Source organism: Dasypus novemcinctus, chromosome 15 (assembly GCF_030445035.2).
Source record: "Dasypus novemcinctus isolate mDasNov1 chromosome 15, mDasNov1.1.hap2, whole genome shotgun sequence".
In the NCBI taxonomy this organism is placed as follows: domain Eukaryota; kingdom Metazoa; phylum Chordata; class Mammalia; order Cingulata; family Dasypodidae; genus Dasypus; species Dasypus novemcinctus.
The window spans coordinates 48,599,324-48,626,059 of NC_080687.1; the positions used below are offsets into that span (position 1 = coordinate 48,599,324).

The following is a 26,736-nucleotide window of genomic DNA, read 5'->3' on the forward strand; positions in this document are numbered from 1 at the left end:
ACAACCCCAATATGCTAGAATTTATTTTTCTTTTCTAATCCTGGATCTAATATGGAGGAGGTAGAGAAGAATATGAGAAACATTTTTTCCCCATGGTAATATCATGGTATATTTAGCTTGTTCTCTTCCCTTTGAAAAAAAAAAATTGGAAGGGGAAATGTTGCAAAGGATGTGGATAATTTACTGGACTTGGTCAATTCAGCACTGCTATTTTCTTTTTTTTTAATTCCCCAGGGAAACTGTTACCACCTGTTCAATATGAAGTCAAGCAGTTGTTGTCAACTTAATCATGGGTAGATGCTGCCTCTTTGTGGCAGAATGCCATGAAAAGTGTTTCTTAAACATAAAGTTTAAGAACTGACCTTCAAATTCTACACATTTCAAGTGAGATTATGAGAGACCCGCCAATAGCAACGAGGCATGTGCTTCTTTAGGTTTCAGATTAATTCAAACATTTCAAACCCTCACATACTAATCTATAGTATAATGCACTAGCAAACCTTATGCCAGGTGAACAGCTTATACCCATCAACATTTTGAACATTTAGGGTGTGGATCAAGTTTAGATAAAGTACCCATCATGAAATTGTTGAAAGATAGTTTTAGAGAGATTAAAATAGCACAACAGTGGACTACTGGAGAATAAATAAATAATACTGACATGCCAAAAATACATAATATTGAAAGAAAAATGAAATTGCAATATATTACTTACCATGTTCCATGTATTAGATGAGTACTTCAGTAAGAAAGTGAAGTGTACAGTTGAAACATAATTAATAAAGACATTAAGTGATACATTTATGAATGGACACTTTCCTGAACCAAGAAAGGCATACATTATATGTATTTTTCAATTTTGATAATTAGGGGAAAACCTTTTTCTATTCAGAACAAAGGCTAGCTACTATTTCCTAAACCACTCCTATGGGTATTCAATCAATCACATGTAGCTAAGTCTTTTGAACCTCAAGGAATCATTACTTCAATCCCTCAGATTTGACATAGTTAACAAGTGTTTATTCAGAAACTATTTTTAAAAATTACATGTGCTGGGATACATATGAGACTGTAACAACAGTAGCCCCATCTTACAGAGATCCTGTTTATGGTTATTAGCATTGCTTGCTGCCCAGAGGGATAAAGACATTGTGTAGAGATTTGTACAGTCCATCATTTGGTCTTCCGAGGTGCCAGTACACGTGGATCTGTACAAATGCAACTGGGTTTGGTTAAACAATAAAAAACCGGCTACAATAGTAGTCAAATCAATACATCATTTTGGTTGACTAATAAAAATACTTTCAAATATTTTCTAATAAAACCAAAAACTTCAACATGATTCTCAATTAAACGGCCCAATTATTTGCCCTATAAGATTTTCCTTTATACATAGGGATACGATCATTTTTTTTTTAATTACAGATCCAATTGGGTGGGTTGCTTTGGCTTTTTATGATTTTGCCAAAGGTTACCCACCCTTTTAATGATTTTTAATGCCATTTGATATCACTTCAGTTTTGGGAAATACAGTTCCTAATATAGTGTGACACCTCTGCGAAAATCATAGGCTAAATAGTGAAGGAAAGAGAAATGCTAAATGTGCATATAAAAATAGGTGCTACAATAAAATATTTGTATATTTCATCAATAAGTTATTTTGACTAATCAATTATGGATCATATAACTCTGTAATTTTAATGATTTGTCCACATCTATAGTGATCTTTTTCAATATCACTTATACTTTTGTTTTTAATGCAAATGTCCAGAATGCATACAAACACATCCTTAAAAAAGATAGGGAAGAAATGAGAGGAAGGCAGGGAGGGGGGTGAAAACAAATTTTCAATTAAAGTTGGGGTGTGCTAACCTCTCCACAAAAGCCATTTAGACCCACCCATGGCTTAAAAGGGGAGAGGAGAGAGAGGAAAGGGCTCAAAAGAGAAAGAGGAGAACCTATGCGCTGTCATCTTCCACCATTCTTAACACTTCAATTACTAAAAAAAAAAAATGACTAGGACCTTTAACAAGTCACCCGCAAAACAAACTGCCCTCCGTAAAGCCCTTCTCCCCTTCTCTCCCACACGCAAGAAGAGAAAGCGATGTGCCTAATTTACACAAGTATTTCCCGCATGTAAAATTAAAAGGAAATTGCACACCCTTTCAGTATCTTCTGCCGAAACTGAGAATCCCGTGCCAAGGCACTTCACCCTAAACGTCGAAACGACACAATTAATCAAATGTGTTTAACATGTGTGTCTCCTTGCTTGTTTGCTTCAAATGCAAAAGCTCCAAGCGAGTTTCATTGCTTTTAGAACTGGCTAAATGTGGTCTGTTTTTCCAGCACTTCGAGGTAGTCCGGCTCAACGTTTAGTTTTGCTTTTAACTCCAGATACTCGTTCCGGTTGGGTTCTACAAAGACAGCACTGGGGGGACTGTAGAGCACCGGTTCCCGCAGCCTGCTGTCCCCTGCCCCCGGGTGCAAATACTGATGGGGGCGTCTCAGGTCATAGTTGGGGGAGAAAGTGTAAGCAGCGGGGCTGCATGGGAATTTAGGATATTCCGGGAGGCTATTGCCGGAGGGCATAGTGGAACAGTGTTTGTCTGGTTCTAAAATGCCCCTGTAAAAGCGGTTGGCGTCCTGCACCGGGGACAGCAGGTCCTCCTGGGGCTCGATGGTACTGACGCTGTAGGCGGGGCTCCGCAAGTGGTGGCTTTCCCGCCTCTCTTCCTCGCCGGGCTGCAGCTGCAGCTGCGGCGGGGGCTGTTGCTGGGGCTGCTGCTGCGGCGGCGGCGGCGGCGGCGGCTGCTGCAGGTGGTGATTGCTGCTGTAAGTGACCTTGAGCTCGTGCAGGTCTTTGTAATCCTCCACGGAATTGCCCTCTCGGGAGCGATAGATGGGGTTTTTGCACATGTGGCCCAACGGATGGGGGATGTACTCGTATACGTGGCCCGCGGGCGTCTTCACCTTGGGCAGCGCGGGCCCGCGGTGGTGCACGTGCGCGTGCGGGTGGCCGCCCGCGCCGCCGCCGCCGCCGTACACGCTGTACTGCATGTTGAAGGAGCTCACGTCCGAGTTGTTGGTGCTGGTGTGGTCGCTCTGGTTCTTTTTCCTACGCTTCATGACCAGCACGAAGAGCCCGGCGGCCACGAAGACAGACATGATGAAAACCAGCAGCAGGCTGAGGATCAGCACCGACAGGGGCACGGACGACGCGCCTGCTCCGGCTCCCAAGCCCGCGGGGGCCCCGGTACTGTTCAGTCGGACCGTGGGGGTCACCGCGCTGGTCCTTGCGGGGACCTGGATGGAGGAGGGCGTGGGTGTGGAAACCACCACGTCCGAGTAGTCTGGGCACAGCAGCTCCGACTTAATGGAGCGCATGTCGGTCTCGGCGAACTTCTTCGGCGCCTTGCAGATCACCTCGTCCACCAGGACGCCCACTTTGAGCTGCTCGACCCACAGCTTCATGCCCACGACGTCGCAGGTACAATCCCAAGGGTTGTCGTGGAGGTCGATTTGGATGAGCGACTTAAGCTGGTCCAGAACTCCACTCACGGGTAAGGAGGAGAAGTGATTACTCCTCAAGTTCAGCCTGAGGAGGGTCAGCCCCGAAAAGACGCCTGAGGGCATGGCCTGCAGAAGATTATTATTTAGGAATAGCAGCTGGAGGTTAGGGACCGGGTCGAAGGTCCCAGACTGGATCTCTCTGATGAGATTGTACTGGAGGAAAAGATACTGCAGGCTTTGCAAACCGTAGAACAACTCCGGGCTCAGCCTCTCAATCCTGTTGCCATTCAAGTAGAGGCGCCTCAGGTTGGTGAGATCCCCGAACGCGCGGTCTTGGATCATGGAGATGCGATTGTTGCCCAGGTGAAGAAGGTCCAGCCCGGTGGCCTCCAGGAAGTCCGACCTGCGCACGACGGCAATGTAGTTCTCCGTCAGATACATTTTCTTGGGGTTGTAGGGCTTGGGCTGCAGCTCAGCTATGCTCTCGATTTTTCGCTCCTGGCAGTTGACGTTGAGGCCCAGATCTGAGATCTGCAGGTTGCAAGTGCACGCTGTGGGACATTCCAAAGGCACCGGGGATTTGGTCTGGTAGGAGATACTGGGTCCATAGTTGCTGTAACCCAAGTCCTTGGAGGGTTGCCGAGAGGTGGGGCGTACTCGGGGCTTGTTGGGTTGGCGGGTGCCCTTAGGAGGCTTCAAGGGGGGCTTGTAAACAGCAGATGAAGAAGTGGCCACGGAATTCACCGAGGCAGGAGTGGTATGTAAATACCCCGTGGTGCTCAAAGGCGTCTGCGGCCTCATCTCATAGTCAGAAATGAGTTTCCTTGGGCAAAGTTCCTGTTTGGATACCTCGTCCAAGTCCCGGCCGTGTAAGCGGAAGGGGGTCTCGCAAACCACATCCCCTACTAGAGCCGAGTAGGAGATACTGTCCAGCCAATCCTTGAGAGAGATCAGTTCACAGGAGCAATTCCAGGGATTTTCCTCCAGCTGTAACTCCACAACTTTATCCATGTGCTGCAACAGCCCCACGTAGGGGAGAAGTTTCAGCCGGTTCCCCCGTAGGTCCAAGTGCGTTAAGGGCACAAAACGGAAAAGGTTGTTGGGTAAACTGGACAGGAGATTGTCATTGAGGATAAGCACCTGCAACAAATGCAGCTTCCCAAAAGCATTGGGTTCAATGATGCTGATGTAATTGTAATCGACCTGTAGGTACTCCAGGTTCTCCAAACCAAGGAAAGTGTCATCACGCAGAAGTTCCAATTTATTATTGTTCAGATGCAATCTCCTCAAACCCCGCAGCCCGTGGAAGGCCCCGGTCTCAATGTCCTGAATAACGTTGCTACCCAGATGCAAAATTGAAGCCCCAGTGTAATTGACAAACTCATTGGGATAAAGTCGGTTCAAAAGGTTTCCCGACAGCAAGAGGTGGTAGATTGGGAAACGGGGAGGGCTAATTTCAGAGAGGCTGATAATCCCCCGGTTTTCACAACTCACAGTTAAAATGCCGTCCTTTTCCTCACAAGGACATGCATTATCACAGATTTCCCCATAATAATCGATGGTTTCTGCACACGAAAGAACGAGAGATGTTACAGCAAATGCTAGAGTCTGCAGCATCCAGCTATGCATTTTTCTGTGAAGGTCCTGTTCCGAAGTTACTGGGGGGCAGCAAGCGTGCATTTTACCTCCTGCAAGAGAGAGAGAGGAAAAAGGAGACAACAGAATATGACAAAAAATAAAAAATAAAATAAAATAAGGGTTCAATCCGAAAGTCTCTCTCTCTTCTCTAAGACTATTTCACTGAAATCCAGGAGGAGATATGACTGACAACTGACCCCTCCCCCAACACCGACATTCTCCAGACTTTATTAAAATCAGATATTCATTTTAATTTAAAGGCTGGTCATTTTATAAAGAATACAATGCTAAGGTGCTGCTTTTTACAAAATAAGGACAGGTTAGATAGAGTCCCATTTTCATGTTCTTGCCCGCCCCCTCCCTTTACAAAATCAATCCATAAATATACATAAAATGGCTGTCAGTTCAGTTTCATGGCTCTAATTTAAGAGAAAAGAAGCACCATTTTACAAGGATTCCCCACTTCATCTATACCCAGCCTCCTCTGTTTCTTTCAGAACCTCTTCAGTTAACAGTTCACTGCGAAGGTCTCCCATTTTCACAGAGGAGCAAGGAACCACGATGCTTGGGCTATTGGAAACTATCGCTGGAAATGCCAGGATGGGAACCTAAAGAATACTTTTCTGAGGCAAAAAGGATGTAAGAGAATGCATCAAAAAGAGCCCGAAGGAGCTCTTAAATGACCAGTTTTCTTCTGGAGCATTGAGGAGGGTGGGGGTAGGAGAATGCCTTGGCTTTGATGGTGGACTTCACCACCAGCGAGTAAGCACAACAGCGTCGTCCTAATTGCATGCACGGTGCCACTTAGCAGCGCTTCCCTGAGAGCACCCTGCGTCTACTTTTCCTCATTGATCATGTCAGCGACGCCACCAAACCGTATCTTGAAACCACTGAAATAGTTGGGCACCAAGGATTACAAAGAACTCAGCGAAGGCATCCGCAATCCTGGAACAACTCCTGATATCTTGAGTTTATTAAAGAGGACCTTCTCACCGCTTACTGGGAAAGAGCTGAAACTAAAGCAAGGACCAGCGCCAAACCCTCCCTTACCTTGGGCTTCGCGTCTGTTTGCCAAGGTATGCAAAACTAACCCTACTGAATTAGGCAGATTTTGACTGAACTACCACATCGCCAGCATCCCCATCTATGGAGTGGCTTATTACATTTAATTATCAAGGTTTTTCTTCTTTTACATTTTTTTTTAATGGAAAAAGGCACTTGGGCTGATTAAGAAACAAAATAGAAAAAGGTGGAGAGGAGAGAACAGCAAGTGACATACGTCAGTAAAATATCCGAATTTCATCTCCCCGCGGGATCGACCTGACTCCCTCCCCATTTTCTTTCTGGCTTTCTTTTTATCCCCTAGAAGGCTTCCTTCGACTGCTTACTTCTGGTCCACAGCAGCATTCATGAAGGAAAGGAAATAAAAGGAGTGAGTGTGTGTGAGTGCGTGTGCTCGTGTTGCGTTGGTTAGCAGGAGGTGGGGGTGGGGGAGGGGCGAGCACATTTGTTAGAAATGCTGGGCATCGGGAACCGCTACATTTTCTCTGGTCAGCCCTGCTTTTGCTTCACCACCGAAGTCTTCTGTCCAGTCGCAACCCCAAACTCAAGCTAAAGCGTTTCTGAAACACCGGTTCAAGGCTCGAGACCTTGCCCTTGATTCCAAGCAAACCCCAGCCGGGGTTAGAAGCGCCCTGGCATTCACGCGCACATGGGCAAGTGTGCCTGCGAATCATTTCACGTGTGGCCACCCAGACGTGGCGAGAAGAATCGGGACCACAGTGTATAAGCCTCGCAAGTATCAGCCACCTCCCAACGCAAAGGCAAACGCTTCCCGGCTTAAAAGCGGCAAAACATCCCCCATGCAAGCAAAACCTTTACCTTGAAAATTTGGCTCTTTGCTGGATCGAATCTGCACATCCATTCAGAGGGGTTTGGGTCCCCTCCCCCCTCCCTGTGCCTCCCCGCCCCCATTCATCTCCCATCTCCACCCCCAGCTGACAGCACACTGCAAATTGTGGCCGAGCAGCATTAAACTCGAGCGTTTACAACTTTAATTCAATGCTGGTTAGCAAGGGCCGAAGAGCTTCCTCTCACCCCACTTCCCTTCCCTTACGCCTTTCCTATCAAAGGAGACCGAAAATTTGAGAAAATAAAGTTGAAAGTGCTGGGAAAGGGTAACATTCTGACGGGGAAACGCACCTCGGATGTAAAGTGGCGAGTGCGTTGCACATTCTCAGATTATCAGAGATATTTTTTTTCCTGAGGAGGAGGGTGGAAGACTGTATTCCTCCCTCCCCCAAAGAATTTAGACCCTGGATCGCCGCCCTGCATATCCCCGCATTGAGCAGCGTGGACTCGCGCGGGCTAGAGCCCAGCACCCAGGCCGGACCCACGGTTCCGGGCAAAGCTGCCCGAGCGGTGGCCCAGGCAGAAGCACCGGGAGTTCCAGAGCGCAAGGCTCCCCTCCCCCACCCCGCCCCAAAGCGAAGGAAAGGGAAAGGGGAGGAAGAAGGGGAGGGAGGAGAGGGAAAGAAAGCCACCCCGCCGCACACACAGGAGCCTCTTTCTCAAAGTAAACGCAGACTTACCCCGTCTCACATCTCCAGGGCCCACTCATCGTAGCCACCCATAAACATACATGTACATATACATATATATTTGGAGTGTGCGCTGGGTTTCTGAAGCCCGGGAAGGGCAAGCAGGCGAACAGCAGTGCGGTCGGAGCGGCTGGTGTAAAGAGAAGCCCGGACGCCGCCAGCCCGGGGCCGCCGCGGCGGTGGCCGCCGCGGGCTCCGCGGCTCCCCCAGCGGCTCTCCCGGGCGCTCTCCGCGGTAGTCGGAGCGGGCAGCAAGGTTGGGGAGGGGAGAGCAGAAAGGGGGGGAGGCGATCGCTAGCCACGGGATGGGAGGGGCGGAGGAGGGGGCGACGGAGCACCCGCTGGAGAGGCACCTCGCGGTAGGGACCGGGAGCTGGAGCCGGGCGGGGCGGGTGAGGTGTTGGCTCGGGGCGGGGGGAGGGGGGCGCGGAGCAGGGAAGGGGCTCGCAGAAGCCTGCCTGCTACCGCTGGCCCCCACCAACGTGACGGTCAGCTCCGCCGAGCGCTTGCACCCCCTCACACTCACGCTCACTCGCACCCTCGCTCCCACCCGCGCGGCAGCCGCCCTGGGATCGCGGGTTCCCCTGCACCTCTAGTGGCACGCATCCCCCCGCGGCGGGTACTTACAGTTCCCATCTGCATAGGGGGCAACTTTCTCCGAGCCAGCCACCGTTCCCGCCGCCGCCCCCTCCGGCCGCCTCTGGCTGCTAGCACCCTCCGGCCTGGGCTCGCGCCGGCTGACCCTCCCCTCCCCCTCCGCTCTCCTCCTCGCGGTCTTCACCACATTCCCCCCTGGTCAGTGGCGCACGCCCGGGGACGAGCCAGAGGGAGCGGGGCGCGGGGGTGTGCGTGCATCGCCCGCCTTCTTCTTGCAGCGCACACTGTACATGGTAGTGAGGGGGCGAGCGAAGGTGGCACCGGGCCCCTTAGGCTGCTCCCGCGGCGGCGGCGGCAACTGTGGCTGCGGCTCCTGCGTGGTTCTCTGCCCCCCGCGCCGCGGCGACCACCGCGCGCCGAAGCCGCCGCCGACGCCGGTCGCCTAGCTGGCCGCCGCCACGGCCTCTAATTAGTATTTGAGGGGTTCCCACATCCTCTTGCCGGTTTCATCGCCCCCGGCGTTTGCAGGGCATCGCCAGAGGCTTTTCTCGATGCCTTCCCCAGCTGCAGCGCACGATCGTCGTGATTTGGGACTCTTTATCTCCCACATCCTTTGCGGGGCTGGGGGCAGGAACAGCCTTGTTGCGCGCTTGTGGCGTGTCCCGGCGGCCCCGCGGCTCTAAAAACTCCCAGCAAGTTGCTTCTTCCCTTCCGGCGTTGAGCAGGGCGGGCTGCGCGGGAAGCAACACCGGGGTCCCAGAGACATCTGACCCGGCACGGGTTCAGGACCCCGTCCCGTGCACTTGTTTATTGTCGCGCCGATGGTGCGAGCCCAGCTGCTGCAGACATGATGGGCCCGTGGCGAAGGGAGCGCTCGGTGGCCGATAGATGGCAGGCGAGGGCGTCGGCGACCCTGGGCTTGGCGGCGCAGCCGGAGCTCCCCTTGGATGTCACATTCATGGGAGACAGAGGAGTCTTGGACCATGTGCGTAACACGAGCGTGGGACCGTGAAGTCCTCGGACTCACAGAGGAAGGAGTGGAAATAACCCCGACAGTACCAGGCTTGTTGGTGGTTAGGGACAGATGATTCCAGCCTTGTGCTTATGGTCTGCCTTCCTCTTGCCTTTTAATATAGTGGAACCCACGCTGCTGTCTCATGCCCATACTGTAAAGAACCCTGGAAGAGGGAGTGGTTCATCCTAGAAGCAAAGAGGGCGTGCTTTTTTTTTTCTTTTCCTTTTTTTTTTTTTTTAAAGAATTACGTTTTGTAGTTATGTCTGGACAACACAAGAGAATCTGAACGATTTTCAGAGAATATCTGATTCGTACTAAAAACCTGGAAAAGACTAAGTAGAGTATCGATAGAAAGCGAGTTTCTTGAAGAGTCATCTGCTAAACTCCACTACCGTCGTCTGTACAGTAAGTATCCCTGGTTCTTTACTTGAAACCAGACAACTCCCTCCAGAAAAGGGGGTCTTCACTTTCATAGGACGTGTTTTCAGTATTTGTATAGAAGACCTGCAGTGCAGCCCAGGTATAGAAGAAAAGTTGATCATAATAAAGTGGTTCAGTGCAAGCTGAGTGCAGCTTGTTCATTTGATAATTAGGCAATTTTACCATGCAAATATATTTTATCCATTTTATCTTGGAATTAATTTCATAATACCCTTTGATTCAGTCTTAAACATTACTGATATTGTCTCATTGTTGTTAACATTTGGAATAATATTGTAGTTATTATATCTTGATTAAATATATAATTAATATAGAGTATGATATAGTCACAAACATGCATTTTTCCACATTCTTAAGATACATGTTGAATTGGAGGCATTTATATAGAGGTGGGGTGAATATTGCAGTCTCCTGACATTTTACAACATTTCTTGGTAGTTCCTTTGAATCTGTTGTGCATATATTTTTTAGTGAAGACAAAAAATACCTTATTTGGAAACGTTTTTGTTTAAGTTAAGGGCATATACAAGAGAGGAAGAAAAATAATCTGTAAGGTTAGACAATGAAAATAAAACCCTATAATAAATCCTTCTGTTAAATTGGGAATCATTGGGCCTAGGAAATAGCCACTGGCTACAAGCACTTTATGGAAACAGGCAAAAACTTAAACTTGACCCACAAAGTCTTGTTACTAAATTTATTATTTGGCCATTATTTTCTAACAAGATATAAATATTTTAGAAAATTTATTTTTTTAAAGTGACAAAAAGCTTTTATACTTTCAAATTTAACGTACTAAAGTATTAAAGTACTAATTTAAAAATTATATCTTAATTACATCTAGAAGCTTTTGGCATATACATTTTGAGTACTATCAGAAGCATGATTTTCAATGTTGATAAATTAAACTTTATAGAATTTCTTATAAAGTGGCTTAGTCTTTTGGACTTCTCAAAATAGTTGAGTATAGCTATTTTACTTCATTATTTTATTAATGCCCTAAACTTTCACAATTGCTTTTAATGTCAAATGTTTAGTTAATTTTTTGGATTTTTATTATTTTAATTTTAAATATTTATTGTCCTAATAATATTAAGCATGTTTACAATTAATTTAGGTTATTATTTTGTTAGAAACAAACATGCTAATAATATTCTAGTTTAACCTCTTGTGGTTCAAAGGGATAAATGAAGAAAACTTTCTGTCATTAACTCAGTATTAAGGATGGTCTGAGAAGCCACCATTACTTTTTACCACTAGGTGTCTCTATAAGCTGCTCCGCAGGAAACTGCATTTTGAGAAAATATGTGCCATGAAGAAAACAGAACAGAACAACGTGGGGGGAAACATCATAAAAATAAGAAAGGACTTATTTATATAATTGTAGAACCCTATTTGCTTTGACTGTTGACTATTGCTGAGTAAAGAAATAAATGAATCATGCAATACAAATGTGAACCAAGTCTTTTAGCCACATGAACAATTAATGTACGTTGAAGTATCTACTATGCAACATGTAGTCATATGATATATATACATGCTTCCACACAATAAACAAATGTATTCACATAATTACTTAAATACACTTGGGAAAATAGAAAAGAAAGTAATAAGTGAACTAGATATCTCCAGAATTAATTTTACTAATATTAAATTAAATATTATTTTTATTTAGTAATACTAAATTAAATATTGAGTTGATATGTTAAGCTTGGAATCTTTGCCCAATTGTTTAGGATTATATTTATGTGTATTATAGTTAGCTCACTTGCTGGTATCATAATACATATCCTTATATAGAAACACATTTGGCTGTAATTCATGCTTATTATGGCCACAATTTGATACTTGCATGTAAAAATTTAAATTTGGAATAAATTAGCATACTTGACACTTGAAAATGACTATTTTTGTGAATACATATTTATTATTACCAATGTTATTATTTTATTGCTCTAGGGACCCTTTGGAGAAATCCTTCTATTAAAGGGTTTCTTTAAAGATCTTATTATATTACATTTGTGTATCATTGAATATTATCTCTAGAATATTTAATGCTCATCTTAGAATGATAGTCCTTCATGAAGCAATGTAATAGAGATTATAAACAAGGCAATTATTTGGTAAAAATTATGAGAGCCACGTGATTGATACTACTTGAAATGTCAGGCCAACACAGCTTGCATTTATTTTTGTTAGCCTAACTGGTGATTTAGGGTTTGGAATCCTAGTGGTTGGTATTTTGTGCATTACTCTTTTTATTACTTTTGTAAAATACCTGTAAAACCCAATTTAATAAATGGCAAATGTTTTACATGTCAATTAAAGGATATGTATTTTAAAGTTCCTTGAAATTGAAAATATATATGTCACATGTCCCTAAAAGGACAAATCTCTAAAAGGAGAAAATAAAAATATTAGCCATTATTTAGGATTGTTTCTCTATTTAATTGCTAAACAAAACTACTGTATGGCATAGTTCTTGACCCTTCTGATACATTTGGAGTTATGATAATCAAATATATTAAGCAGTGATACTAATCAAATCTAAAATGGTTAATTCAAATGACAAATTTATACTGTTTATTTATTAATGTGAAGATATAATTATTTATGTCTTTAAAATTTGCTCTCAGAAGTATAATAGAATGATGGGCACAAAATAGATGATTTTCTTCCTTTGCTTCATACGGTTCCCTATAAAGGCACTTTCTTTTTTTAAATTTAATTGTATACTGAAACATATGCGCTTTGGAGGCCCAAATGGAAGTTTTGACTGGAATTCAAAATGCGTTTATCTTTTGAACAAACAAAAACAATAGCATTTTCAGAAATTTGCCAAAATAATTTTGCCAAAATAATATGTACAAAACAATATATAAAAGGATATTCATTGTAACAGATGCCTGCATTTGTAAATGATTAATAATAACCTTAATGTGTGATTAAATGAAAAAGTAGTATGATCCATCCATTCCTTGGAATACCATTCTACTATTAATAACAGTGTATATGAGGAATACTTTTCATATATTATTAATAGTGCAAGTAGCATCACCTATATACACTGAGAGAGAGAGAGAAGGAGAGGGAGAAAAGGGAGAGGGACTTGTGTAAGTGAATGCTTGGATTAGCACAACATCTTTCTGGAAGGGTACACACACACAAATCTAGCAGTGGTGGCTGGCTCGTGGAGGGATAATGGGAAGTCTTGAGTAGACTGGAGATTTACTTCTCACCATATACTCTACTTTTTACTATTTGAAAATTTTAATTTGCATGCAACTTTGCAACAAAAAGTTAAAAGAAAAATGTGTACTTGAAATAAAAGCATAATATTTGAAAGAATGAAAGGAGAGGTAATGAAGACCAATTCCCAAATTATTCTCAAAAATGTTTTATTTGTTTAAGAAACATTGCTATCAATGGAGAGACTGAATGTATTTCTGACTTATATGAGCATAAATTAGTTGGTTAAAATGGTTTCTCATTCCTAGCTCTTACATGGAGATTCAATCCTATCTGTCATAAGTAAGCCATCTTCCATTACCTTCACTGTACAGAACCTTTGTTTGTACTGGAAACTTTAGTTTTTGATACTGTGGTGGGTGAAAGGAAAGATAAAATTGGAGCCACAGAGAAGAAAAGCAATAGTACTTGAAAATGTCCCGGTATCTCTTTACTGCTATCTGCAGGAAGATAAGTGAGTGTGTAATTGTGACATTTTAAATACACTAAGTATTGTCAGAACCTGTTAGAACAGAGGCTGCTGCCATCTGGCTTGTTCTTGTTTTGAAGTATGCACAATCCACTGAAAAAAAGGCAACTTTATTATATGGCTGGATTAGTTTTTCTACGTACCTTTCTATTAGAGTGATAATTTGTCTCTTGAGACACACTGGTTCTTGGTTCTTACATATTTTCTTGTCATTTTTAGAAAACAAGCACAACAGGCATTTTATGTCTATATTTTCTATGTCCTTTCTAGGTTTTCAAAGAAAAACAGTTAATCATTCTAAAATACAATTTCATCACAAAAGCTTCAGGAGGACCACTGCTTATATTGAATTATTCAACTCTATCAACAGGAGTCCTTCATGCAACAGGAGACACCCGTTATCTCTCTGCCTCTCAAAACAAATCAGCCTTTTCCCCAATTCCAAAACTTTGATTTGAGTTGTCCTTTTACCAAAAAGAGTTTTCACTTTTCTAAAACTCAATTTTTCTAGAGAATTGATCACAAGTCCTTTCTCCATCAGAAAATCTTCCTTGTCTACGGTAATCAACATTTAGACTACATCTAAGCATTCTCTTGCATTATCTGGCAATTGATACATAGTCTCAGTATTGTTCTTTCCTACTTAAAGTTGATGCTGTTTTCTTTTGGACTGGATTATTTTTATATTTTGAGAAAATAATTTTATTTTGTTGTTTATTACCCCCGCAATGACAAGATAAATGAACTCCAGAAACTTTTTATACAAGAGAAATACTTATCCTTTTAGGACTTTATTAGTACAAAAATATTTACTTAGTATGTATTATGTGCTATACCCTCTTTTTTCTATCAGAGATAAAAATAATTTATTGGTCCTTATCAGGGTAATTGGATGATTACAGAGATATTTTGACTTTCCAACAAATATTCTACATTCTCCAGTCAAAATAAATGGAATATAGTATATAAAATATCATTGCCTAAATTGCATAATTGAATAATATTTATTAACTTGTGTCATATGTGCCAATATCCTCTTTGAAAGTGCAGCACAATAGGATTTATATCTGTGCTATATCTGCACTGTACATTTTGATAGTTATTAGCCATATATGACTATTGAGCAATTGAAATGTGGCTGGTATGATAGAGACTAAGTTTTTAGTTTATTTAATTTTAATTTATTTAAATTTAAATATTCACACATGGCCAGTAGCTACCTTATTGGACAGTGCAGCTTAAGAATGTAAATTCCTGAAACACTGAAACTATGTTTCTTGTGCAATTTCTGGGATCCCTTGGAAATTCAGTCAGTATGAACAGGGCTGCACTCATAAGTAATGATGATGATTATGACACCCTCAATAAATAAAGACAATTATGATTCACACTTGTCAGTGGTCCTGATTTTCATTCTATTGAGGGCTTCTATTTAATTATTTTAAATTGCCATTCATTTGAGAGCCCCTACCAGTCTTTTCAAGATTTCAAGGCACATTTTGCAGGCATTTCAGAATTCCTCATCAGCAGCCAAGGTGGATTATTTTAAATCAATAGCATTTTATTAGGAAGATAAGTGTCTTTTTATGTATGATGAAGTACTCTGTAAAGTATTTTTCTCTGGATCTCATAGTGGGAGATTAGGAGAGCTGGAAAAGAAAGCCTTAAATGGCTATTTTGCTACAGGAATTACCTGGAATAGATTTTTTATGCAAGGAAGTCTGTCAGTCAGTAATTAAACTACACTTGTACTCCTGCATCCCATCCAATTGAATACCAAAGCTCTCTTTTGAAGCATGGTGGTGTTTCGTTCTACCAGAGTGGGCAGAGTTTGACCAGCAGGTTATATATGAATTGATAGAATGCAAATATGACCTGTAATTTCATGAGAAGCTGGATAAATTTCAGTTTTAAAAGAATCATATTTATATATTTGCAACAAATTTTTAATAACTTGGTAACTTGACTCAATCATAATCAAGTATTGGAATATCCTAAGATTAAGTTTTGTTTTTGTTACTTTATCTAAAATATTAGTAGGATCATTGAAATGTATTTCTAAAAATATTCTGCTTATACAGGTAAAATCACTATAGCCTCAAAGGGTTGTTACTTGCTAAGGGCTTTAAGTGCAAAATATTTAGGAAGCCACCTGGTCCAGAGCAGTAGAGTAGCTCTCAGAAGATCTCAATTCCCTTCTTGGCTCTGGCTTTGTATTAATTGTGTGCTTGTATTTATGAAGACAACTCTTTGGGTAGATCAAACTTTTTTACATTTAAAGAAGTTTCTGTAATTTCTCTTCACTGGACCCTATTATTACCGCACAGGTTAATCTAATGACAAGTATGAAAATAGGTTCTTCTTGGAAAAAAGGAAAATATGTAATTATTGGTATTAAATTATCAACACTAAATTATTTATTTTATCCTAAAATTCAAAGTTATTTTCATTAAACAAACATTGGTGATAGAATGCTAATTGTAAATGGTATACCTTCTGTGAATCATCTGTGGCAGCTAAGTTTTTGTTTAACATTACATAACATTTTTTAATCCTATGATAAAAAAACATGCCATTACTACAATAATATATACCAGAGGTTCTGAGGGGAGAAAGAGGAAAGAACAGGTGGAATATAGGGCATTTTTAGGGCATTTGAGTTGTTCTGCATGATATTGCAGAGACAGATACAGGTCATTATACATTTTGTCAAAACCTATAAAATTGTGTGGTGCAAAGTGTAAACTGTAATGTAAACTATAAACAATGGTTAGTTGCAATCCTTCAATATTTGTTCATTGATTATAACAAATGTGCCAAATTAGTGTATTATTAATAGGGGAAAATGTGAGAGGGGGAAACAGTGGGGTGTATGGGAATCCCCTCTATTTTAAATGTAATTTTTTAATAATTTAAATCTTGTTAAAAAATTCCATCAATATAATGAAGCTTTTATAGTGCCGCTAGATTCATAGTTATTGTCCTATTTAATTGTGTTACATATTCCCATGAACAAGTAACCATTCTGGATTTGAATCATCAACATGAGATGTGTGATTCACTCTATAATCGATCAGTATCCTTAATTGTTGTATGATGTAAGTAGAGACAAATAGGCAGACTTTGGTTCCTAGCTATACTGCCACTTATATGTACAGTGATACAAGTAATGATATTCATAATTTATTTATAGATATTTTAATATGAAAAATATTTCATTATACCTCAGTTTCAATGAAAAGCACAAATAGTGGTAACATTACTCAGTAATATACTTCAGTAAGGATAATTGTAAGTGATTAATTATTTCCAGAGTGCCACGTTTTTTTGATAAAGGCAACGGTGGAAATAAATTCCGAATTATTGATACTTAACAATGTTCTTTTAAATATTTTAATAATAATGAAACAAAGTAATCATGGACTCTATATATATAATCCATCTCTATATTTGTCGTAGGAATACAAAAGACATACTTAACTGCTAGAAGTTATTGTTATAGAAATACAAATAAAAAGGGTTACTAAAATAACACTTATTTGCATACATACAGTATTCTTGTTTCCTTAGGTAGAAAGTGTCTCTAATAAAAACTTATTTTTTCCTGTCTCTGAAATTTTGACTAGTTATTATTACTTTGCAGTTGATGAACCTTGGGTCAAAGCAAACATTATATATCTCTTAATAAGTCAAAGACAAAATATATGTGAGGAGGAATCACATCACATTTTCATGCATAAGTCTGTAGATATATTCCATGGCCCTGTGTGTCATTGAATTGTTACATAAATAATTTAAAAGTGAGAATTGCTTGACACATATTTTATAGAGTTTGTTTTCAAGTAATACTTACGATAATATAATCTCATGACTAAATTAAGTTTCTAAACAATTGAAGAAAATCACTTTAACTTATGGAAATAATCACAAACCATGGATATCCATTACCAATGACTAAATTTTATTTTAACTCTTAAATATCTGACCTTAGCATTACTGAAGATCTCTGTCAAATAGTCCAATTTTGTTATGAATACAACATGAGTAACTCCAGACAGCTCAAAAGAAATGTTTGATTGGGTATGTCAGTAATAATTCAATATAAGTACAACTATACATGGAATGATTTGAAATAATTATAAATTTGCAAATATTGAAAGTTCAATATCAGATCCATCACTATCACTTTACCTATTTATAACTATGCTGAAATAAATAAATATGTAGAAATAATGCAAATATCTGTCTACCTTAGCAGTTCATGACGCTTGACCACCTTCTCCTAATATGCACTCAGAGAGCCTGCAGCAGCACTTGAGAATGCATCTTGGACTTCTTCCAGAAACTCTGAGTCAAAGAGCAATGTCTGCATTCACAAAGAAGCATTCACAGCTGTCAGAAGTTAAATGTCCATGGGACTCATAGTACAGCTGCAGTCCTTCCAGTACACTGACAATAACTGCAGAAACTAGCGTTTGATAACTATTTCTTCTATGGAAAAAAATATCACAGAAGAATGCTTGGCCTGGCCAATAATAAATAATTATGCATTCACAGCACATGAAGCATCATTGTCCTAGAACATTACTTCGCCTGCAGTGTTTCTGCACTTAATTTCCACTGTTTCTTGCTGCAATAAACTGTCAATGATCTTCTTGTAGGCAAACACCTGCAGACACCTGCTGGTAGTGAGTACATAGATTTAGGATTATCGAAATTGTAGTGTTAACCAAATCTGCAAAGCAGTACTGAGTGTGAGTGAGTGTGGTCAGGCATGTAGTGCTGATGAAACAGAAACACATGAACAGGTAATTTTTGTTTCCATTTATACTTGATAAAATGAATAGATTGAGTTTTCATCTGAAAGGTATAATGTAGGGGAGCAGAGCAATACAAAAACAAGTAACATTTGGAAATAGGGTCTGCAATTTGGGATAATCTATCCTATTTTATTATCAGGTGTTTTCATGACAAGTGATCCTATGCTGAAAAAGTTTAGCCATAACCTCTATATTCCAAAATAGAGATAACAATTCAGTCAGACTTTGAATTTTTTTAAAAGCTTCGTGTATTTATTGAAAGTAACTGAAAATTTAAAATAAGGCTGCAAATCTTTCTTTCTCTAACAGTTCAAATAAGCTCCAAATGGAGGTAAGTGGATTAGTTCATCTTTGGATTACTATTCAACTTTATGATTGAATTGAGGAATGCATTTGAATTTCTTTTTAATTGTTGGATCACATAACAGATCTAATAGCCCCTAATCATAGAGATCTGATTCCTAAAATCCAATGAATTATTGAAGATTTACTTTAAAGGAGATTTTTAAAATTACATCTTAGAATAAAAACACGTAGAAAATTTTTTAAATATTAATATGTTTCAAATATTAGTATGTTTTTGGAGATGCTGGTATGAAAGAGAAATGATGAAGAAAAGTGGAATTTCACTCACACTGTATATTAGAAGTGTTTGGATCCTTAGTGATCATGGAGTACTACACTCTAAATTAAAGGAATCAGACAATATCATCGTTTTAAGCACAGTACATAACTGGTTATTGGAGAATGTGGATGGGTGTGACAAATTATCTATGAATCCTAAAAAAGAAAGATTATGTTTGTAAACTAATCTGTTCCTCTGGGTGTGATACCCTTTGATTGTATTTAATTCAGTAACTGTCCTCCAATTTAATTTACTTGATAAAATTTAGGGCTTCTAATTGGACTACACCAGTAAGGTGTAACTCAGGTTGAGTTCCTGTCCCCTTGGTGGGCTGATATAAATGAACACGCACTCAAGAAGACTCACAGAACAGAGAGAGCTCCGTCGTTTTTAATCCTGGGGCCTGGGGGAGAGATGTACAATTTGCCTGATAGTTTGCAGGTGAGAGAGAGGAAGCCCTGAGAGACACGCCCGATGCCAGCCTAGAGCTGACCTGGGGGAGAAACTGGGCCCACGGAACCTGAAGAGTAAGAGGAAGCTTAGGAAGGAGAGACCAGGCAGAAATCAGCGACCATCTTGCTTCAACACTTGGCAACTGACTTTGGCGAGAAAGCAACCTTGAGTTGGACTCTTTAGGGTCTTGTAACTAAGCTTTTACAAGGTGTAAACACCCTGTTACAAAGCCAACAGATTTCTGGTACTTTGCATCGGTACTTTGGCAGACTAATGTAATGGGTCTTCCAATTTTCCAGGGGACATTATCCTGAACAGTGTGTAGTTAATTTGATAACTAACTTATTCTGAAAAGCATGATAATATAAATAAAACACTATCACATGTCCCATGCAGCTTTTGGCAGAAAGCTATATCACTTGCATAAGACCCTAAAGCACTAAATAGATGATCATACTAAAATCTACTTGATTTACTGAAAATTTTCATTATAAAAAGTGAGTAATAGATGAACTGTTAAGATGTAATCATGTGTTCACTGACAGGAAAATTTAGGTCAATGAGTTGGTTGACTTTAGGGGGATAAATAAAATTTGCTTGTTTTGATAGTGTTCTATATTCAGGTTTTATACAAATTAATTTATGTCTATTAGTTAGGTCATGCTTAGGGTATATGTATTTCTCTCAGGAGGCTCATATTTGATAACAAACGATGCACTATCAGCGGACTATATTTTGGATTTTGTGAGAATTTGGTGACATTTGACAGAATGTTTCTTCTAAATAGCTTTTGTCAAAGATATTTTAAATAATGAGGTTGAATAAAAATCTGAAATGCATAGTGCAATTTTTTCACCAAATCATTGTTTAGGAAAAAAATAATTTGTTTAAACAAAGAAATATTTTTTCACAGTATTTTCTTTCTAATAGTGTTTTATAAAACTGCATTAATTTATCATTTGCAGCAATAGAGAGATGAGGCCTTTTTGATTTCTGTTGCTGCTTTACTGCACATAATAGATTTTTACAGATAGCATGGTGTCCCTATCCCATCTTTTCCTTTTAGTGACTGTCTAAAATATTGGGTAATTTATTTAAATCAGAGCCTCTGTTTTCTCATGTATAAGGTGTGCATAATAATAACTGCAACATTTGTTGTAATGATTAAATGAGAATATCCATACAAAATGCTAGCGAACTTCTTAGCACACAGTAAGTCCTAAATAAGAATTAGCCACTATTATTGCTTTTGTTTCCTTCTTTTTTATAATAAAAAAATTATATTTTTAAGTTGTTTTAGATTTACAGAAAAATTACACCAAAAGTATGGTGCATTCCCTTAAAACTCAGATGCACAAGCCCACATGTGTAGTTTCCCCTATTATTAACATCTTACATTAATGTGGTACATTTTTTACAATTGATTAAGTGATATTAAAACATTGCCACTAACCAAAGTCTGTAGTTTACATTGTGGTCTACACTTTGTTCTATACAGTTTTGTAGGCTTTGGCAAATGTATCATGTCATGTGACCATCGTTGCCGTATCATACAGAACAATTTTACTGCCCTAAATATGCCTGGTGTTTCACCTATTCATATCTCCCCCTCCCTTCTGAACCCCTGTCAACCACTATCTTTATATCAATTTTACAAGTTTTTCTGTTAATACAAGATAGTAACTACAAAAACTAAATCTACTTTGGTCTATGATTACACTCCTTCATTCTGTTTGTTCATTCCTCAGTCTTGAGAGATTTGATATGATGTGCACTTTGCTTCAGGCTGAGAGGGAACTTAGATATTGTGGGGAAGACTGAACTGTTTTGCTTGCAGTTGTAGATGCCTCTTATTTTGGGGGATGGGACTGGCCAGTCATAATTTTTTCAGTTGTCCAGGTCAAGCACAAAGAACTGGAGAATAAGAATGAGCTGCAACTCTGCTAGGAGTCAGAGCTCAACCCGTATATGAACATTCCAAAGGTTTAAGTCTCTGAGAGATATATTTAACAGCTATATTGAAAATTATAGGTTCAAAAAAATGAGTAGAAGAAGAATGAGTAGGGGAATTATAAAGAACTATGTTACATTGAGGAAGTAGATTTTTCATACATCTCCAAATAGGGCCTGCCAAGGAGATGTTGATTCATGAGGCTGTGAGTCTTGCCTATGATGTCCAGAAGTCCCTAGAGGCCTCCGGAGCACTTTGTTGGAGGCTTTGTTTACTGTGGCGCTTAGTGAACTCTGCCTGAGACCTGCATAAGCATAACCTCTGGAATGACCTCCTGACTCGCTTTGAAATCTCTTAGCCATAAAAAAATGGTTTATTTATGTAATGTTTCCCCCTTCGGGTCAAGGTCTTTTTCCAAATACATTGCTAGTTTGCACTTAATAATAATCTCTTAGTGCCAGGAAGACTCATCCCTGGGAGTCATGTCCCATGTCGTGGGGAAGGTAATGAATTCATCTGCTGAATTTGTCTTATAGAGAGGCCTCCCTTGAGAGTCGTATTGGCCTGTTTTCTTGTTTTAGGCATAGCTGATATATTCCGGAGATTTTTGCCATTTTATTTGCAAAAGTAGCAGGACTTTCCCAGGATGGAAGTTTAATATTTTGTTAGCTACTGTGTGGGCCTCTTTCTTTTGAGAAAACATATCTATGGCAACACAAATACATTCATATGCCGTTAAAATATGCTTTAGGTGCATTTTAAATTTATGGTTGTTAAAAGGACTAACAAAATCTTAGTCTATGCTGTAAAGCATTCAGTTAGAGGAGGACACATAGGATTGTAGCAGAGTTTTTCTCTAAAGTAGACATTGTTAAAGGCAAGATGCCTTTATTATCACTGATTCTAATTAGTTATAGATTTATAGCATCAATGGTCCATGGTAAGGTTAAGCAATTGCTGGCTTGCAGAATTCACAAGCTCTTTTTGGACACTGGAATAAGAAAATGGGAGTGCTTCCAAGACAGCACTTCCTAGTGATGAGTTGAATGAAACACATGTATATAGGTTGTTCCAAAAGATCTGGAGGACAGAATAGAGGAGAAAGTATGCTTTCAAATCTCAGGTTTCCAATGTCATCAGTAATGAATATCAGAGAGAAAATGTATTGGAAATTAATCAGGTTTGAATGTGTAGTATTTTATACATTAAAGAGAACTTATAAAGCAATTATTATTACTGTATTCATTATGGATATATCATTGGTATATCTTTAAAATAAGTCTGCAGCACCATATCCAATATTTAACTGTGAAAGTGACTGTTACTGTTTCAGAGAAAGTACAAGAAAATTACTTTAAGTTATAGGGATATTAAACTCTAAATTATTTAATTCCTAGTATGTAGAATCATATATATGCATATCATTAATTCACATTACCATTCTGCTCTTTTATCTGTTTTGGTCAATATATATGCAAATATATATATAAAATATTATGATGTGTCTTTTTAAAATTTACATTTATTTTCCGTGTATATGTTGAGTGATTTCTGTAGTCCCTGACTTTATATTTTAAGCATGCAAAATGACTAACCTGGGATTATTTGTTATAATTGCCATTTTAACTTTCCTGTATGTCCCTAGTAAAGAAGTACCTTGGTTTTGAAGCCAATGTTATGATCTTGAAGTAACATATAAGATAAAGGCTTGTTTTTATTTGAATAATATATTTTGACCTTGGATTTTTTTTTTTTGAGTCTACAAAGATTTAAATTTGGTACATTTGACTCACAGATACTATTTTGCACATAACAACAAGTTGTAAAACTTTGGTTTCATAGCTGTGGAGATGGATAGCTGAGATTTTTTTTTCCCTTGGAACAATTGCTGCATTATATTTATTAAAAAGAAACAGGTCATTATTTTAAGAAATCAGGCAATTCTACAAAGAAGGGAAAACAGTACAAACACCAAAAATTTCAAATAATTGTTAGATTCAAGGTCATTCCATATACTAATCCATAAATCCTTCAAATGTTTTAGTTTTTTTTAATCTTTAAAAATTTATTTTTTTATCAATGTTACAAGTTATTCAATTAACACAAGATGGTAACTACAATAACAATAGATCTGCTTTAGTCAGCAATTATTCTCCCCCCTTACTTTTGATCATTCTCAGTCCTGAGAGATTTGGGAAGATGTCCACTCTGCTTCAAGCTGAAAAGGAATGTAGTTATTATGGGGCAGAGGAATGAAATTGTTTCACTGGCACTTGAAGATACCTCTTGTTTTTGGGGCAGGGCTGGTCCATCATCATCGTTTTGTTCTTTGCCCAAGGCAGGCCTGAAGAGCTGGAGAGTAAGAGTTGGCTGCGTATCTGCTGGGTTTCAGGGCTCAGCTGGCATAGGAATGACACAAAGGCTTTAAGTCTCTGAGAAATATACTTAACAAGTAAATTGAAAATTATAGGTTCAAGTAAAAGAAGTAGAAAATCGTGATTAGGGGAATTATAAATGAGTATAACTATGTTCTATTGGGAAAATAGCTTTTCTTGTATACCCACAAAGAGCCCACTGAGTGTGCTGAGTTCATGAAGCTGTTTGGCTTGCTGTGGGGTCTGGACATCCCTAGGGTCCTCAGTAGCACTTTGGTTTGAGGGTTTGTTATTAAATAACTGTGGCAGTTGGTGAAGTTTGGCTGAGACCTGCGTAAGTGTAGCCTCTGGAATGACCTCCCGACTTACTTGCAAATCTCTTAGCTGCAAAAACTCTAATTTATTTATTTTTTCCCCCTTTTGATCAAGGTCTTTATTCAAATGCATCGTGAATTAACGCTTGGCAATAATCTCTCAGTGACAGGAAGGCTTAACCTTGGGAATCATGTCCCATGTCGGGGAGAAGGTGATGAATTTATTGGCAGAGTTTGCTTAGAGAGGCCACACTTGAGTAGCAAGGAGGTTTTCAGGAAATAACTCTTAGGCATTAATTATAATTAGGCTTAGTTTTATTATTACAGGAATCAAGTTCGTAAGGGCAAGCATTAAGATTGAGGGCTTAGTTTATTAGGCTGTTTTCTTTTATTAAGCCATGTTTATATATTCCAGAGCTTTTAGCCATCTGACTGGAGAAAGTAACAGGACTTCCTCACAAGGGAAATGTATTGTTTTGTTGTATCTACTGAGAGGGCCTCCATCTATCCAAATACACCTATGGGAACAGGGACACATTTGTATTACCTAGAAGTATGCAGGTATATAATGCTCAGGATGTTTAGAAGATCTCATCTGCCGAGAGACCTGACCATATGTCCCTCCCTTACCTTCTTATCAGCATTAAGTAATTGTCAGGTAGAACGTAATTTACACACTTGTCTTGTATCTCATGTAAAGTTCTTTTCTTTCCTGGGTTTTTAAAAATAGTTGGCTTAGTTTTTAAAAACACACACACATATAAGCAGAGAGCATGTGAAAATGAGAAATATATATACCATATGTGGAATAGCCAATTTTGAAATATCAGCGCATAATGAAATGTACTCACCATGAATGCCACCCTGAAAAAAAGTATTTTTCCTATCAATTTTAAATGATACTTAACATGTATGAAAATAAATTCTTAATGTGTATAATTTTCTTTGTGGTAGTAACTATGTTTCATTCATATCTCCTAGTACCTAGTCTATTTAGTGACCAATATTAACAATTATTAGTGTGTCCAAATGCTAGTTAATAGACCCATTTTTTTTTCTGAAGGCATACACAGAATTCAGATATTACTGAATTTTTGGGATCTAGATGGTTATAAAATATAATTATGTTGCTTTAATTATATATACCAATATCATGAATTGGATCAATATTGAGATGCTGTGTTTAGACACAGTCCCTAAATCTGTTTTATATATTCCTTGTCATTTTAAAAACCAGGGTGGAAGCATTTGAGTATTGCCATTATTTTGATTTTTTATTTAAACCCTACCCACTCAGATACATTCTTGCAGAATGCATAATCCTTAGCACTTGACCTCACTGAAAAGGAGCCTTGAGATCACAGCATCTGTAGTTTCTGGGGCCCAAAGCCTCCTTCTGTTACCCAGAGGACTCCTGCCAGAAGAAATCCCTCAGAAATAGATAATTCTTATCTATTTATCCTTACTGGTTGACTAGGAAGCCTGAGGTTGAGCATTAAAACAGCTCTCTTGTAGCTTAGAAAAACTGCATAAACCTTCTGGAGACTATTAGTACGATTATTTCTGGTGCACTTCCTCATATACTGAGAGCATTGGGTGACTCTGGAGTTCCTGAATTCGCAGTGTAAAGTTTTAGGCATACTCTGTTGAATGTTTTCACTAAATAAAACACTGCAATGCTTTTTTTGTTTGTTTGTTTTAGAACTCTTCCAATTGTGTGATACAAAATAAAAGCTGGAAGTGTGTCAAAATATGCAGACCTTATAAAGAAATTTGCAGTTTAAGTGGAAATATAGTTGGTAGGAAATGCATTTTTTTTTTTAACAAACTATGGCACTCATTTACAAAATGTTCTATCGGACATTGCCTCAATCATGAAAGCAGGGTGAAAATCTTCAGGGCTACATCATGCCGCAGAATCTTTGAACAACCAAGAACGGGCAGAAATATCTTTCTCAAAGCTCCAGGAAACAGTTAAAGGATTGCAGTTATAGGGCAAGCACTGAATCAGGAAAAGGCAGTTTTAAAAATGGTAGGATCCCATGGCATTCTGATTGGGCCCTCTCCCATCCTCTCACCAGCTCCATCAGAACCGGCTTTTGTTATGAGGAAAATATCCTAGGGAAGTGGGGATATTTCTATCCATTAAAATGGGGGAATTCTTAGGGTCACACACATACTCAAAATAAGATGTATGTTCAGCAAGGATCAGAGAGGCCCTATGCTTTGAATTTTACCTATTCTCTAAACTTGTTGTATGGATAAACTCGGAAGGAGAATACTCACATAGGTCAATTTGCAAAGACTGGGAAAAATGTTTTTCTTCTATTTTATTAGCTCCAGGCATTCAAGGAAAGGTCTATCATAACATTCTCTGAGTTGAAACCTTGGCAGCAGATGCCTGAGACTCTAAACTCCAATGATATCACATTAAGTTATCAAAATGTCCAAATTTCAACAACAGATTATAAGCCATACAAAAAATACCACCACCACCACCAGCAACAAAAACAAACAAACAGGAAGCAATATCCCAGGCAAGGGAGGAGATTAAAGCTTTCGAAACTGTCAGAGAAGTGGACCAAATCTGGGATATAGCAAGCAAAGATTTTTTTTAAAAAATGGTCTCAAATGTGCTCAAAGATCTAAAGGAGAACTTGAACAAAGAACTAAGGGAAAT

General features: G+C 39.4%; 2 protein-coding genes across 3 annotated transcripts in view; one reads left to right on the forward strand and one right to left on the reverse strand.

Annotated features, from left to right (window-relative positions):
* Positions 1-998: 998 nt before the first annotated feature.
* Positions 999-9,523, reverse strand: SLITRK5 (SLIT and NTRK like family member 5). 2 transcript variants are annotated; one of them, XM_004451627.4, is made up of 2 exons: positions 8,375-9,523; positions 999-5,198 (listed from the first exon to the last, which is right to left on the reverse strand). In XM_004451627.4, exon 2 carries the CDS (start codon positions 5,188-5,190, stop codon positions 2,314-2,316), a length of 2,877 nt encoding a protein of 958 aa, XP_004451684.1. In that variant the 5' UTR covers positions 5,191-5,198; positions 8,375-9,523; the 3' UTR covers positions 999-2,313. The 2 variants fall into 2 exon arrangements, with proteins under 2 accessions (XP_004451684.1, XP_004451685.1); XM_004451628.5 differs by lacking the exon at positions 8,375-9,523 and adding an exon at positions 7,740-8,115.
* LOC131273421 (uncharacterized) overlaps positions 7,790-26,736 on the forward strand; it is a 433,118-nt gene continuing 414,171 nt past the window's right edge. Inside the window, exons 1-2 of the mRNA XM_071208121.1 lie at positions 7,790-7,998; positions 8,111-9,764. Coding sequence (XP_071064222.1) covers positions 7,790-7,998; positions 8,111-8,813 — 912 coding nt within the window. The 3' untranslated portion in view covers positions 8,814-9,764. The remainder of the gene's footprint in view (positions 7,999-8,110; positions 9,765-26,736) is intronic.